The sequence below is a fragment of the Apostichopus japonicus genome, chromosome 3, assembly GCF_037975245.1.
Source record: "Apostichopus japonicus isolate 1M-3 chromosome 3, ASM3797524v1, whole genome shotgun sequence".
NCBI lineage: Eukaryota > Metazoa > Echinodermata > Holothuroidea > Aspidochirotida > Stichopodidae > Apostichopus > Apostichopus japonicus.
The window spans coordinates 29,459,249-29,475,890 of NC_092563.1; the positions used below are offsets into that span (position 1 = coordinate 29,459,249).

At 38.2% G+C, this 16,642-nt stretch overlaps 2 protein-coding genes and 1 pseudogene across 2 annotated transcripts; 2 read left to right on the top strand and 1 right to left on the bottom strand.

Moving 5' to 3' along the window:
- Positions 1–2,020: 2,020 nt before the first annotated feature.
- LOC139965882 (U2 spliceosomal RNA) lies at positions 2,021–2,097 on the bottom strand (annotated as a pseudogene).
- Positions 2,098–2,456: 359 nt separating this feature from the next.
- Positions 2,457–10,639, top strand: LOC139965779 (adenosine receptor A2b-like). The gene is made up of 2 exons (XM_071968473.1): positions 2,457–3,532; positions 9,544–10,639. Exons 1-2 carry the CDS (start codon positions 2,612–2,614, stop codon positions 9,865–9,867), a joined length of 1,245 nt encoding a protein of 414 aa, XP_071824574.1. The 5' UTR covers positions 2,457–2,611; the 3' UTR covers positions 9,868–10,639.
- Positions 10,640–12,766: 2,127 nt separating this feature from the next.
- Positions 12,767–13,834, top strand: LOC139965780 (alpha-2A adrenergic receptor-like). Its single transcript, XM_071968474.1, has one exon. The coding sequence runs from the start codon at positions 13,214–13,216 to the stop codon at positions 13,832–13,834; it is 621 nt and encodes a 206-aa protein (XP_071824575.1). The 5' UTR covers positions 12,767–13,213.
- The last annotated feature ends 2,808 nt before the right edge of the window (positions 13,835–16,642 follow it).

The following is a 16,642-nucleotide window of genomic DNA, read 5'->3' on the forward strand; positions in this document are numbered from 1 at the left end:
TTTAGATGCAACTTGCAAGGCCTCAAAAGTGCCGTTTCCGGCAATCTGAGAGGTATTGTGTGCCAAAAATTTTCTTGTACGCTACGCGCCAACCGTTGGTGGCGCTCCGCTTTGATAGTGTCACGGGAACTTTCGGGCACAAAAAGTTCTGCCCCCCCCCCAAACTGAAATGGTCCCGTACGCCTATGCATATAGTAAGTTAAAAAGGCACTGGAAACTTCTAGTTAAAATAGGATTTGTGGTGTGGCTTCGTAGTCAGGCACTGAGAATTATTAAAGACGATCGTTCATGGTCCGACTCGACGATGCCGATGCATAGGGTGTGTGTGCGAGGGGGGGGGGGGGGGTAGCCCACATATAACTGTAGACTATCGGGCCTGGTTCTGTCTTGCTTTCCGGCCATTTGGGCGGCCCGTCTTCTACGTTGACTCCTACTAGTTTTAGAGGATCTGCAAAACCATCGTAATGACGTTGCTGGAACGACAATATACTTACAATGTGCTTAAAGGGCATAAGCAGTCGCCACAACATTACTTTTGAATATCACTTGACAACCTATTAAACTTCCTCTTATGTGAATGTAGCTGCATTTTCCCTTTAAAATTAGATATACACGATCGTTCTTTCACGAGAGCCGCGATTGGTAGTGCACAGTACTCTGAATATCATGTATAACTTTCGACCCGGCCCTGCAAAAGTAGGGTTCGGCATTGAAACTAGACGTCGATAGAAGTGTTCGGGCAAAGTGGTCTTCCCATCAAGTCCTTCCGGCGTCACTGGGCAGAGTCCCCGGAGAACACCGTCGGCATCAGAATGTTCGCGAAAATCGCGAAAATTGCAGGAAACAGTTTAACTCATTTTCCATGACAACCTCTTGCAATCTCATTGCTTTATAGCTGTTAAGTTTACTTCAAAATATATGTCTGCCAAAAGGTGCTGGGGAGAACCCACTGCCTGAAGTTCGTAATCTCGCTAATGCATTTACAGAATTGGAAATTATTGGTGGCTGCAGCATCCTCGTCCTCTGTATTGCAATAATACATTGCATTGGTCATACTCACCTATGTTGTATTACAGCTAAACTTTTCGTGGCCTTATGAATCCTTCGTTTAGACCTCTTTCTCATTACCTCTTCCCATGGCACGCCAAACTAACAGACTGTCTCTGATTACTTTCTGAAATATTTGTAAACTCACGGTACATGTGTTGTGATTAATGTGTACCCAGTCTCATTCTGAGACAGTATCTTTCTAGTGCCCCGCATTTCGTATGTCCCTCAGAGCTTCCGGAGTGATTTGTCCCTTGGACTTATCAGGGATTTAAGACAGTCACGCACAACACCGTTAGTGGCATTTTGCCATTGTCGGTTTGGCCTGCAAAGAGTAAACACTATAAACCTGAGCAAATGCATGCTGCGTAGAAACGCCCCCCTTTTCTTCATTGCCTTTCATTTCAAAGTAGCCAATAAAATACTTTGTGTTAATTTTTTAAAATTCTAATAAGGGAATTAATTACTCAGATTTGTTCTTAAACGTTGCATATATTGCTGTAGAAGATGAACATGTCTTTTTTTTAACATTAATTTGAAGCTTATTTTTCGATTTGTCGAGTCAACGTGGGAGGCAAACTAGAGTTAACACCTACATTCATACTAACCACTATATGAATACAAACTCGTTTAAATAAAAAAATACGGAGACTCCTCCCTAGCAGTTGTGCATGTAGAATATTCATTTACCTAAGAGAACAACATTTGAGCTGGCGAAATATCAGTTCCAATACAGCAGGACTTTGAACACGGATACTTGCCCAAATCAAGACTTCGAGACTTTGACTGTGTGATCATCGTCAGGTGTGTATCACGATTCCCCCTCGAAAGGGAACATATACTTTTTAAGAAAAATTCACCCAAGTAATACTTTTTTAGAAAAAGTCGCCCAGGAAAAAAACCAAACTACCGAACGACTGATCCGCTCTCAACCCCAGTCCCCTTGCATCAGGACTGTGACTGTGTGATCATCGTCAGGTGTGCATCACCATTTCCCTCGAAAGGGAACAGATACTACAAATGATCTTAGCCAAAAGGCCGAGAAGTAATATTCCAATATGGTTTACTCAAAATGGCCTTTATGTATATTCTCCACGATGTCCAATCTCTTTAAAACAATGCTTAACAACAGCGTGTGACATTGAACGACAATATTCAGTTTCCTGGCGTGAGAGGTGGGCGGAGAGACACGCGTCATTGACGCATGCGCACAACGGCATTGTAAAGTTGATGAAGTAACTAGATGGCTCAATTATATTTGCTATTTTCTCTCTATATCCTGTTTACGGAATCTATTAAAACACTGAAATCCGCTACATGGAGAATCATTTCCAGCACTCAATTTTACGAAAGGTATAATATCTTAGAAGCGTTCTTCAGACATCGGTTAAGACCAGGGAAGATAAGAAGGTTATATAGCTTGATGGAAGTACATTTTGACAGTGAGCACTCTTAATTCTCAATCCTGACCGCTACTCTTATAAACTTGGAAATTTGCAATCCACTGATTATCGTATTCAATAAATTCCTTCTATATATAAACCAACTTACTTTATTCGCCAATATGAACGGAACCAACGTTTCAGACGAAGGCCTACTCCAATGGGAACTGAGGCTCGATACGATTCCTTTCTCTCTGTACATTTTCTGTCATTTTGTCATCATGTTTTTGTCAATTCTTGGAAATGTTGTGGTGATCATGACCGCTTTTGGATCCAAAGTAGATCAATCCCCAAACACCGTGTTCATGGGCAGTCTAGGTGTAGCTGATTTGCTGACAGGAATGTTTGCCTTACCATCGACCTTATTTGTTCGCGTAGTTGTCAGCCCTTTTACCTGTGCGGCGTTCATAAGACAAATGTTTTTTATGCCAGCTTTTGTGTTTTGTGCGGTATCGGTTAACCACCTCGTGGCATTGACCATCGACAGGTTTATCGCGGTAACATATCCTGTCAAGTATCCCTTGATCATGACACCACGCAAGGTCAAGTGTATTCTCTGTGTTGTGTGGATTCTAGGGGTTTTTGTAGGCGTGACACCATCTTTAGGATCCCTGAACTACCCTAAGCAGTGGGTATGTGGCACAGCGAACTACCAGGCGGGTACGGTAACTGTCCATTCTTTACTCTTATCTGCAACTGCTCCCGTCATCTGTATCATGTTGCTCAGCTTCTACGTTCGTATTTTCACGGTTGCCAATAAGCACATTAAAGATGTTTCCGAGAGGAGGCGGGCCGGTATGGATGAAACCAAAGTAAAAAGACTAGAAGCTAATTCTCGTCTAAACGCAACTGTTACATCGGTACTCGTCGTGATGGCGTTTACAGTGTGTTGGTTCCCAGGGTCTATAAAGAACGTCGTGGAAGCTTTCGTTGAGCCTTCGGAAAGAATCCAGTTCACTTACCAAACAACGGCTGAATATTTTGGCTTTTTTAATTCTGCAGTGAACCCCATAATCTATGCATCTCGCAATAGGAAATATCGCGTAACCTTTCATCGAATTATGCGATTACTTTTCATGAAATCTGAGAATGCTTAGGAAAAGGGCAATCAAACGTTTTTTCTTTCTTGACGAAATTCAGGATTCACGTAACTATGGACGCCGCCCTTTTATTCACCCCAGATATTGTATCATGCACGTCATTGTATAGTTAAGTGTTCTCCATTTGTAATCCCTTTACGAACGGGAGGGGGAAGGGGGAGAGATTAATCACCGAGTTTTGAATCGGTGCAATGTTTGAATATTGTGGCTTTTTCAATTCTGCAGTGAACCCCATAATCTATGCATCTCGCAATAGTAAATATTGCGTAACCTTTCATCGAATTATGTGATTACTTTTCATGAAATCTGAGAATGCTTAGGAAAAGGGCCATCAAAGAGCTGTAAGAGCAAGTAGAGCTACCTTCTGAACGTTTTTTCTTTCTTGACGAAATTCAGGATTCACGTAACTATGGATGCTGCCATTTTATTCACCCCAGATATTTTATCATGCACGTTATTGTATAGTAAGGTGTTCCACATTTTAATACGTATACAAATGGGAGGGGGGAAGGGAGAGGGATTAATCACCAAGTCTGGAATCGGTGCAATGTCTGTGGGCTTGAAATGAACGATAATATCGTATAATTTCAGGCTGTAATTTGTGTTTGGATTACAATTACAACATCAATTCCAATATATGTAGGTTTTGTGTGGTTCGTACCATATATAATACATATTATACTATACATTCTGTTAACCACCGCATGCATGATCAATATGTACAAGTTAGAAGGCAGCATAAAGGGTGGGGAACGTGTCCCCATTCACCCCTCATCACGGGTCTGCGACATTATTCAAGCGTTGTGTGCATCTCTCAGCTTCATGACGATAATCATTCTGTGTAGTGCCTGAATTATTGCTGCTCTGTTCTAAAGCTTAAGTGTTTTCAAGTACACACTATAACATATATCTTGGAAGAGTGCTTCGTCATCATCAGTATCTGAGTGTGTAAGAGCGATCATAAGGAATAATTCTGTTCGTTTGACATAAATTAATGCATTAAACTGCATATTAAATTCAGCAAAAGTACGTATACACCCCACCCAACAACACACAAGGAGAAAAATAGTTAAAATATGTCAAGTTACATTAGTGTGTTAACATATAAATAATTGATCGTGTTAATTAATTATTGGAATGAATACAACTGCATGAGCGTATTCACCCACACCCCCCTCCCCCTTATACATTTTCAACTAGAGCCTATGCACTCCAATTTAACTTAAACTACGCTACATACAGTACATATAGTAAAACTCCACCTTACATGAAACAAATTGAGTCCTAAATTTAAAAAAAAGAAGAAGGTATTTGGAGATGACAAATTTGAAGGTTACCGATAAAAAGCTGGAATTGCGAGGAATTAGTCGAAATGTTTATATCAATATTATTCGAAAATTTGAGATCAGCAATGTCGGAATTTCGATGTAAAAATTAAAAATATCAACCATTCATATCGAATTGCCCACTGTCGAATTTAGTGGAAGAAAACTTAAACTAAGCAGTCTTAAATGTAGAGATGAAAAAGGAGAAATTTCGGTGGAATAACAAGTTGCAATTTCGATGAAAAGATAAACAACTCCAAGAGAAGCAGTCCAAAGTTAGAGGAAGAAATCTAACTTCTGAGATTATATCGTGGAAATTTTTATATAAAATGTTGAAATTTTTAATTTTGTACCATCTGTTCGAAAGCAGCAGTAACAAGAATGAATTCCTCCTGGGAACATCGCGAAACCGACCTTTGGTTTTCTGGCCCAACATTGTTTGATACCTTCCTGTAACACTGAACTACTTTGCTTCCTGATATAAAGATGATGACGGGACGACAGCACATGAGAACAAGAGATGAAACTTTGGAAGCCAAAGTAGAATTGAAAAAGAAAAAGAAAAGAAGAGGAGTAACGCTTAGTACATAACGGACAAAAAATACAGAAGATTTCTCCTGTCTGAATGTTTATTTTGAAACATTCAATACAGGTACACCATATGTTGTACTTAAGTCTTTACGTTGAGTGTTCATGAACGTTTCCATGACAACTTATTAACTACTTTAATCGTTAGTTGCTTTCTGTCAGAGTGAGGATCATGACCTCCCGGCTATACACTTATACTCACTTTATTCAACTTCGTTTTATTAATGTGCAATATTGTGATGACATTGTGATCCTTAGTTTTTGGTCTGTGACACCTGTATACATAAGTGACGTAACGGGTAACTTCTGCTATGTCAAAGAAAAGTTCTCAAGGATATAGTCGAGTGTCTGGAACATAAAACATGCCTAGAACATTTAGTTTTAAATTTACTGAGAAGATGAGGGAATTTTCCCGTTCCTCTTAGAATATGCATGAATACTCCCACTATTGCTTTAAAGAAGCACCGTGACATGTATAATCCGTTCAGGAAATCTTTTCATTAACTTTGAGTTGTGTTCTGCTGTTTGACTTTTGTTAGCATATTAAAGAACAAAAGCGAAACCTTGAAATAGTTCAGACGCATGTCAGAGAGTATTATCACTAATCCTGAAAACTGCTAGTAAAAAATCATGATTTATTTATGGTAATCTTCTACTCGAATTACCGGCGCCTTGTGTTATCCTTGTTATAAGAATATAGTTACGCATTATGCCTAAAGGTTATTACAATCATACGAATGACGAATTAAGACATTGTCTGTAAGAAAGCCATAAGTCATGCGAATATAAGAAATATATTATAGAAGAAACAAGAAACATTTATTCTTCATTTGTGGATATCTGGAAGTAGCTATTGATAGATACTCTGATTATAACGACTTTGCGTTTGTTTTTGTTTCGGATCATTTATTATCTCCCAGCTAATTCTGTGGCTAATTGCCCTTTTGTTTAAAGGCATTGAAGACTCGCCCCAAACCGCGTGCGGCCATCTGAAAAAGTTAACTTTCTGTTGCTTGCAAGTGACGTGTTGTTCGTGTCGCTACAAAATGCAGACAGTAATGAAACGTGATACCTTAATTGTTATCTTTAGCTGGACCTGAGATGTCCATTGCTGTATCGTTTGTATAATGTGCTGTGGGTATAGCCGCAGCTGTATGCACTGACTGTACACATAGTGTCTAATTACCGACGGTAGCAAGCTGTGTGTATTTTCTGGGATCGATGGTGTTGTTTAACACTTCTGTTACATTCTGTTACACCTCATTCAAAACTAGGTCAAATTACCGGCATTACACGTTTCTTTTTGCGTGAGTCTTCACACCCTTTAAGTGTTGGTTCGGTACTTTTCGAGTTTGAAGGATATTGTGTGGTTGTTGAATCGCTGCTTAAAGGGTTTGGCAGCGATGTTTAACCAATGCGATAGTATACAAAGCCCAAGTCACATCGGACACAGAATCTAGATCGTACATCGGCATTTCAGAAGGACAGCTTCCCATGGATGGGGACATCACCGTAGCAGTTTTACTTTGCAAAACATTTTTGAGTTTACTGTTTAATAAATAATTGATTTAATCACAATAGAAAATTACGATCTGATATTGATAAATTCTGGCACCTTGTAAACTGTGTATAGATCAACACACTAATAATGGTTCACGTCATTTTCTATGATTTTGTTTCATAATTGTATTTACAGTAGACAACATTTTCTGTAAAGACATACACACACAGACACACACACATACAAACACGTAGAAAACATTTTGTGAGTGATTGTACCAAGTTAACAGGTAAAGAAGGTTGGGCTGTCGTCGCAAATGTCCAAACTAGAATAGTGCAAACCAGTGGCGTCGATTACAGGGGGAAACCCCTACTTCAACGGTAAAAACTGAGGGACAAAAGTATGCTTTGGCCCCACCAATAATTACTAGTGTATATATCGGTAAGAGTGGGTGTGGCGCAAACACATTTCGGGTTTCAATATACCGTTAACTGTTAAAAGATTTCAACATACAAACCATATGGTTGGGCTTGGGTGAGCACTAAGGTAGCCAGGTTGGGGCCTAGGGGACAACCCCCTCCCCTTTACAGATTAGTGTTCTCCCAACTCAACCCCTTAAATTTGTCCCCACCATCATGTGAATAAACAACTAACAGTACATGAGTATTGTGAACATCCTTATAGGTAGTCAGTATAGGCTCCTAATTATAGCACGCTATTATTGCTAGAAGTTTTCAAAAAGTACTATCTTGGAGGTCTTTTCTCTCCGAATTGTTCTCAGACATTTCTAAGGAGCACACAAGATGACTGAATGTCTAAGTGAGTTCAATTTCCTCGAAGATTGTAATAAAAACAGTTTAAGAGTTTTGACCAAAGGTGACCATATTTGAGTATCTAGCATATTTGGGGCCAATACAGCATACCTTTAATTTATTGGTGCCCCTCCATAAATTCTCGCCGCCCCTCCAACTCGGAGAACATGCTTCCCAAGGGCCTAAACATTTCTGTAAAGCCGTCTCTCCTATATGTCGGTAAAAAAATGAGCAAAGTTAGCAAGGTGAACAATGTATAAGACAGGGCTTTGTGTCATGTGTATCTATTTTAGGATGTAAAGTAAGATTGTACATTATTTGCTAGGATTTTTCTTAAAAAAACTAATAACAACTAGGTAAGTCGCAACTAATTAGTCGTGAGTTTACTTCCTCTTAAAATGCGACCTAATCTGCTGCATCAAATGTTTCTGTATGTTCTTATAAAAGATGTTTGACGATGAAGATCGGGATTTCGTCGAAACCTCGTTATTATAACGTTGGCATTGTTTGATGTATATCGAGATGGAGCGCGTGACGTTCAAATCGCTGCAAAGCGTACTGTTGGCAGACGGCACAATATAACATCTATGTGTTAATTTCTGTACTCGGTACTGGCTGTCGGTAAATCACGGCTAGTGTGATTGGAGGGTGTTATCACACTATTGTTAATACAGGAGGGATGAAATTTGACATTTTAACCAAAGAGGCTATACTGCATCGATCTGAAATAAAATATCCCCGAACGGTGCATGTCGCTAGGTCTTAGGAGGACATAGCTATTCTCTTTCTATATCCAGTTTACGGGATCTTTTAAACACTGAAATTCGATACATGGAGTAACTATTCCAGCACTCAATTTTACGAAAGGTATAATAACTTAGAAGCGTTCTTCAGACATCGTTTAAGACCAGGGAAGATAAGGAGGTATAGCTTGATGGAAGTACATTTTGACCTTGAGCACTCTTAATTCTCAATTCCTAACCACTACTCTTACAAACTTGGAAATTTGCAATCCACTGATTATCGTATTCAACAAATTCCTTCTATATATAAACCAACTTACCTCCTTCGCCATTATGAACGAAACCAACGTTTCAGATGTAGGCCTACTACAATGGGAACTGAGGCTCGATACGATTCCTTTTATTTTATACATTTTCTGTCATTTTGTCATCATGTTTTTGTCAATTCTTGGGAATGTTGTGGTGATCATAACCGCTTTTGGATCCAAAGTGGAACAATCCCCAAACACCGTGTTCATGGGCAGTTTAGGTGTAGCTGATTTGCTGACAGGAATGTTTGCCTTACCATCGACCTTAGTTGTACGCGTAGTTGTCAGCCCTTTTACCTGTGCGGCGTTCATAAGGCAGATGTTTTTTATGCCAGCTTTTGTGTTTTGTGCGGTATCGGTCAACCACCTCGTGGCATTGACCATCGACAGGTTTATCGCGGTAACATATCCTCTCAAGTATCCCTTGATCATGGACACCACGCAAGGTTAAGCGTATCCTCTGTGTTGTGTGGATTCTAGGGGTTTTGGTAGGCGTTACACCATCTTTAGGATCCCTGAACTACCCTAAGCAGTGGGTATGTGGCACAGCGAACTACCAGGCGGGTACGGTAACTGTCCATTCTTTACTCCTATCTGCAACTGCTCCCGTCATCTGTATCATGTTGCTCAGCTTCTACGTTCGTATTTTCACGGTTGCCAATAAGCACATGAAATAGGTTTCCGAGAGGAGGCGGGCCGGTATGGATGAAACGAAAGTCAAAAGACTAGAAGCTAAGTCTCGTCTAAACGCTACTGTTACCTCGGTACTCGTCGTGATGGCGTTTACAGTGTGTTGGTTCCCAGGGTCTATAAAGAACGTCGTGGAAGCTTTCGTTGAGCCTTCGGAAAGAATCCAGTTCACTTACCAAACAACGGCTGAATATTGTGGCTTTTTCAATTCTGCAGTGAACCCCATAATCTATGCATCTCGCAACAGGAAATATCGCGTAACCTTCCATCGAATTATGCGATTACTTTTCATGAAATCTGGGAATGCTTAGGAAAAGGGCCATCAAAGAGCTGTAAGAGCAAGAAGAGCTACCTACTGAACGTTTTTTCTTTCTTGACGAAATTCAGGACTCACGTAACTATGGATGCTGCCATTTTATTCAGAGATATTTTATCATGCACGTCATTGTATAGTTAAATGTTTCACATTTGTAATACATTTAGGAATGGGAAGGGAAGAAGAGGGATTAATCACCGAGTCTCGAATCGGGGCAATGTTTGTGGGCTTGAAATATCGTATAATTTCAGCGGAATATCTTCTACGTAAGAGGAAGGCTGTAATTTGTGTTTGGATCGCAATTACAACATATGTAGGTTTCCAATATATGTAGGTTTTGTGTGGTTCGTACCATATATCATTCATATTATACTACATACTGTTAACCACCGCATGCATGATCAATATGTACAAGTGAAAAGGCAGCATAAGGGGTGGGGAACGTGCCCCCATTCACCCCTCATCACGGGTCTGCGACATTATTCAAGAGTTGTGTGCATCTCTCAGCTTCATGACGATAATCATTCTGTGTAGTGCCTGAATTATTGCTGCTCTGTTCTAAAGCTTAAGTGTTTTCAAGTACACACTATAACATATATCTTGGAAGAGTGCTTCGTCATCATCAGTATCTAAGTGTGTAAGAGCGATCATAAAGAATAATTCTGTTCGTTTGACATAAATTCATGCATTAAACTGCATATTAAATTCAGCAAAAGTACGTATACACCCCACCCACCAACACACAAGGAGAAAAATAGTTAAAAAATGTCAAGTTACATTAGTGTGTTAACATATAAATAATTGATCGTGTTAATTAATTATTGGAATGAATACAACTGCATGAGCGTATTCACCCACCCACCCCCTCCCCCTTATACATTTTCAACTAGAGCCTATGCACTCCAATTTAACTTAAACTACGCTACATACATATAGTAGAACTCCACCTTACATAAAACAAATTGAGTCCTAAATTTACAAAAAAGAAGAAGGTATTTGGAGATGACAAATTTGAAGGTTACCGATAAAAAGCTGGAATTGCAAGGAATTAGTCGAAATGTTTATATAAAAATTATTCGAAAATTTGAGATCAGCAATGTCGGAATTTCGATGTAAAAATTAAAAATATCAACCCTTCATATCGAATTGCCCACTGTCGAATTTAGTGGAAGAAAATTTAAAACTAAGCAGTCTTAAATGTAGAGAAGAAAAATGAGAAATTTCGGTGGAATAACAAGTTGCAATTTCGATGAAAAGATAACTCCAAGAGAAGCAGTCCAAAGTTAAAGGAAGGAATCTAATTTGTGAGATAATATCGTGGAAATTTTTAAATAAAATGATGAAATTTTATTTGTAACATCTGTTCGAAAGCAGCAGTAACAAGAAATAATTCTTCTTGGGAACATCGCGAAACCGACCTCTGTTTTTCTGCCCCAACACTTTTTGATAACTTCCCGTACCACTGAACTACTTTGCTTCCTGATATAAAGATGATGACGGGACGACAGTACATGAGAAAAAGAGATGAAACTTTGGAAGCCAAAGTAGAATTGAAAAAGAAAGAGAAAAGAAGAGGAGGAACGCTAAGTAAATAACGGACAAAAAATACAGAAGTTATCTCCTGTCTGAATGTTTATTTTGACACATTCAATATAGTTAAACCATGCATGATGTACTTAAGTCTTTACGTTGATGGAACATTTCCATGACAACTTATTAACTACTTTAATCGTTAGTTGCTTTCTGTCAGAGTGAGGATCATGACCTCCCGGCTATACACTTATACCCACTTTATTCAACTTCGTTTTATTAATGTGCAATACTGTGATGACATTGTGATCCTTATAATAGTAGTTTTGGTCTGTGAAACCTGTATACATCAGTGACGTAACAGGTAACTTCTGCTATGTCAAAGAAAAGTTCTCAAGGATATAGTCGAGTGTCTGGAACATAAAACATGCCTAGAACATTTAGTTTTAAATTTACTGAGAAGATGAGGGAATTTTCCCGTTCCTCTTAGAATATGCATGAATACTCCCACTATTGCTTTAAAGAAGCACCGTGACATGTATAATCCGTTCAGGAAATCTTTTTATTAACTTTGAGTTGTGTTCTGCTTTATTCTTTTGTTAGCATATTAAAGAACAAAAGCAAAACCTTGAAATAGTTCAGATGCATGTCAGAGAGTATTATCACTCATCCTGAAAACTACTAGTAAAATATCATGATTTATGGTAATCTTCTACTCGAATTACCGGCGCCTTGTTTTATCCTTGTTATAAGAATATAGTTGCGAATTATGCCTAAAGGTTATTACAATCATATGAATAACGAATTAAGACATCGTCTGTAAGAAAGCCATAACTCATGCGAATATAAGAAATATATTATAGAAGAAACAAGAAACATTTATTCTTCATTTGTGGATATCTGGAAGTAGCTATTGATAGATACTCTGATTATAAAGACTTTGCGTTTGTTTTTGTTCGGATCATTTATTATCTCCCAGCTTGTTCTATGGCTAATTGCCCTTTTGTTTAAGTGTTGGTTTGGTACTTTCGAGTTTGAAGGATATTGTGGTTGTTGAATCGCTGCTTAAAGGGTCAGGCAGCGATATTTAACCAGCGCGATAGTATACAAAGCCCAAGTCATATCGGACACAGAATCTAGATCGAACATTGGCATTTCAGAAGGACAGCTTCCCATGGATTGGGACATCACCGTAGCAGTTTTACTTTGCAAAACATTTTTGAGTTTACTGTTTAATAAATAATTAATGACACAATAGAAAATTACGATCTGATATTTTAAACTGTGTATAACGTTTTAAACTGTGTATAGATCAACACACTAATAATGGTTCACGTCATTTTCTATGATTTTGTTTCATAATTGTATTTACAGTAGACAACATTTTCTGTAAAGACATACACACACAGACACACACACATACACGCAAACACGTAGAAAACATTTTGTGAGTGATTGTACCAAGTTAACAGGTAAAGAAGGTTGGGCTGTCGTCGCAAATGTCCAAACTAGAATAGTGCAAACCAGTGGCGTCGATTACAGGGGGAAACCCCTACTTCAACGGTAAAAAATGAGGGACAAAAGTATGCTTTGGCCCCAACAATAATTACTATAGTGTATATATGGATGAGAGTGGTTGTGGCGCAAACACATTTCGGCTTTCAATATACCGTTAACTGTTAATAGATATTAACATACAAACCATAGTTGGGCTTGGGGGAGCAGTAAGGTAGTCAGGCCGGGCTATTCCACTGATTATCGTATTCAACATATTCGTTCTATATATAAACCAACTTACCTCCTTCGCCGTTATGAACGAAACCAACGTTTTAGATGTAGGCCTACTTCAATTGGAACTGAGGCTCGATACGATTACTTTCTCTTTGTACATTTTCTGTTATTTTGTCATCATGTTTTTGTCAATTCTTGGAAATGTTGTGGTGATCATAACCGCTTTTGGATCCAAAGTGGAACAATCCCCAAACACCGTGTTTATGGGCAGTCTAGGTGTAGCTGATTTGCTGACAGGAATGTTTGCCTTACCATCGACCTTAGTTGTACGCGTAGTTGTCAGCCCGTTTACCTATGCGGCGTTCATAAGACAGATGTTTTTTATGCCAGCTTTTGTGTTTTGTGCGGTATCGGTCAACCACCTCGTGGCATTGACCATCGACAGGTTTATCGCGGTAACATATCCTCTCAAGTATCCCTTGATCATGACACCACGCAAGGTTAAGCGTATTCTCTGTGTTGTGTGGATTCTAGGGATTTTGGTAGGCGTGACACCATCTTTAGGATCGCTGAACTACCCTAAGCAGTGGGTATGTGGCACAGCGAAGTACCAGGCGGGTACGGTAACTGTCCATTCTTTACTCTTATCTGCAACTGCTCCCGTCATCTGTATCATGTTGCTCGGCTTGTACCATGTATAATACATATTATACTACATTCGGTTAACCACTGCATGTATGATATGTATGTACAATTTCAATTTTAAATTGTATTTATTCTAGTAAAAATATCAATTTATAAATAGAATAAGAAGTACATGAAGGAAACATATAATAACAGTGCTTAGTTAGAGGTCAAATTTGAAAATACTAAAGTATACTAAAGATATCAATATTGAATATTAAAATACTTCAGATGATTATAACAAGGGTTCTAAAACTCCATTTCGGGTAAAAAGGGCAGCTCTGTAAATGAAGGAATTTCTAAAAGTGTGATTCTTAAACTTGGAGTGAGTTGAGGATTTCTTAAATTGTATTTTGTATTATTGCACAGAGAGGTCAGTTCACAATGTAGAGGATGATTTCGCAGGCAATTTTTTTTTTGGCAAGTCTAACAAAGTCATCTCGGGCTGCAACATTAATCTTACTTACAAGAATATCACAGTCTAAGCAAAATATATTTGCACAATATTTCAGGAAACTCTTAATCCTCTTCTTGTCTCAAGCATGTATAAAGTGGTACCACTCTATAACAGCATAAATAATATGCGGTAATATGGAAGCATTAAGCACCTTCTTACGTGTTTCAATGGGAAAGTGGGGAGCAATATAGGTTAATGTTGAAACAATATAACGTAGTTTAGATAAGATCCTTGAAATATGGTTAATAAATGTTAACTTATCATCGATACAGACTCCTACTAGGTACATTGTGTGGCGAGTGCGTTCTACATATGAACCACGAATCGTCGTTTTCTCCTCCTTTGTTTCGATCAAGCCTTCATTGTTTAATGTTGATATCTTCGAATACCATTTCTTTTGATTTCTTCGGATTAAGCAGTAAATTCTTCTCCCCAAATGTATTAACAACTTTCGTAATAAAGTGTTCATAGTGACAACACAAGTACAAAGGCAGCATAAGGGGTGGGGAACGTGCCCCCATTCACCCCTCATCACGGGTCTGCGACATTATTCAAGAGTTGTGCATCTCTCAGCTTCATGTCGAAAATCTGTGTAATTCCTGAATTTGTTGCTGCTCTGTTCTAAATCTTTCGTGCTTTCTAGTACACACTATAACATATATCTTGGAAGTGTGTTTCGTCATCAGCATCTTAGTGTGTAAGAGCGAGCATAAAGAATAATTCTACTCGATTGACATTATTTAATGCATTAAACTGCATATTAAATTCAACAAAAGTACATACACCCCACCCAACCACCCACGAAGAAAAAAATAAATTTAAAAAGTGGATGTCATTAGGTTTTCAGTAGCTATAATATTTCTTTCTAAGATGAGCTGTTCATTATTGTTTCTTAATCTGCTTAGTAAAACCACTTTCTCATTTGGTTCCAAGTTTGATATTTGTTGTCCTTTCACCTATTTTATTCTCGAATGAAGCAAGCTGTAAAATTTTAATAACGATTTGATATTGATAAAATCCGGTACCTTGTAAGCTGTGTAAATATCAACACATTAAATAATGTATCCCGTCTTTTCTACTATTCTGTTTCATAATTGTCTATACAGGGGAAACAACAACATTTTCTCTACAGGCAGACACTAGCACCCGCGCGCACACGCAGACAAACACAATCAAAAACATGTTGAAAACATTTTGTGAGTGATTGTACCAAGTTAACTAATAACAGATTATAGGCACGTTGGGCTTTCGTCACAAATGTCCAAACTAGAATAGTGCAAACCAGTGGCGTCGATTAAAGGGGAACCATCCACTCCAAAGGTAAATACCGTCCGACTGTTTGACTACTTTGTTTTCAAATGATGTGAAAGAGAAATTATGAATATTAAACTACCTTTGTATGGAATAAAACAATATTATACAAAGTGTGCCTATGTCAAGTTACATTAGTATGTTAGTACATAAGGAATTGATCGTGTTAATGAAATTATTCTAATGAAACTGCCGGAGTGTATTCAATCCCCGCCCCACCCCCCTTCCCCCTACACATTTGTAACTAGAGCCTATATGCACTCCAACTTTACTTAAACTATACTATATAAATAGAGAAGCACTCCACCTTACTTAGAACGTTATGTTGAGGGAAGCGTTTCTATGACAACTAATTACTTTATTCGTTAGCCAATTGTTTTCTGTCAGAGTAAGAATGACCTGCCGGCTATACACATATACCCACATTATTCAACTTCGTTTAATTAATGTGCAACACTGTGATGACATTGTGATCCTTATAACAGTAGTTTTTGGTCTTTGACACCTGTATACAGTAGTGACGTAACAGGGAACTTCTGTTATATCTAAGTAACAAGTTCTCAAGGATAAAATCGAGTGTCTAGATTATACAACATGATTAGAACATTTAATTTTAAATTTACTGAGAAGATGAGGGAATGTTCCCGTTCCTCTTTGAATATGCATGAAAACTCCCAATATTGCTTTAAAAATAGCATGAAATTAAAAAGATAAAACAGGCACAGGAAACAAGTGATATGCTGTAAAATGATCTAACGAAATTAATAACATTAGATATGTCAACTTTACGAGGCAAATTAAGATGTAAACTTGGTGATAAAATGATAGCAAAGGTCTAAAGAAGTCTCGTTTCGAAAAGAAAAAAAATGTGAGCGAAAGTGAAGTTGCATGCAGGATATTCGACCTTTGGCCTCAAAGACGTCAGCGTTACCCAATTTTATTATGTGATCATATTGCCACAGTGACATGCATAATCCGTTCAGGAAATCTATTGATGAAGTTAAGTTGTCTTTTACTGCTTTCTACTGGTAATAAAGTACAAAAGCAAAACCTTGGA

What these genes read in the sequence shown, in the direction of transcription:
- LOC139965779 (XM_071968473.1), top strand. Translation starts at nt 2,612, where the DNA reads ATGAACGGAACCAACGTTTCAGACGAAGGCCTACTCCAATGGGAACTG. An exon ending in CTCGCAATAGGAAATATCGC is followed by an intron (nt 3,533 to 9,543) that starts GTAACCTTTCAT and finishes CACATGAAATAG; the next exon opens with GTTTCCGAGAGGAGGCGGGC.
- LOC139965780 (XM_071968474.1), top strand. Translation starts at nt 13,214, where the DNA reads ATGAACGAAACCAACGTTTTAGATGTAGGCCTACTTCAATTGGAACTG.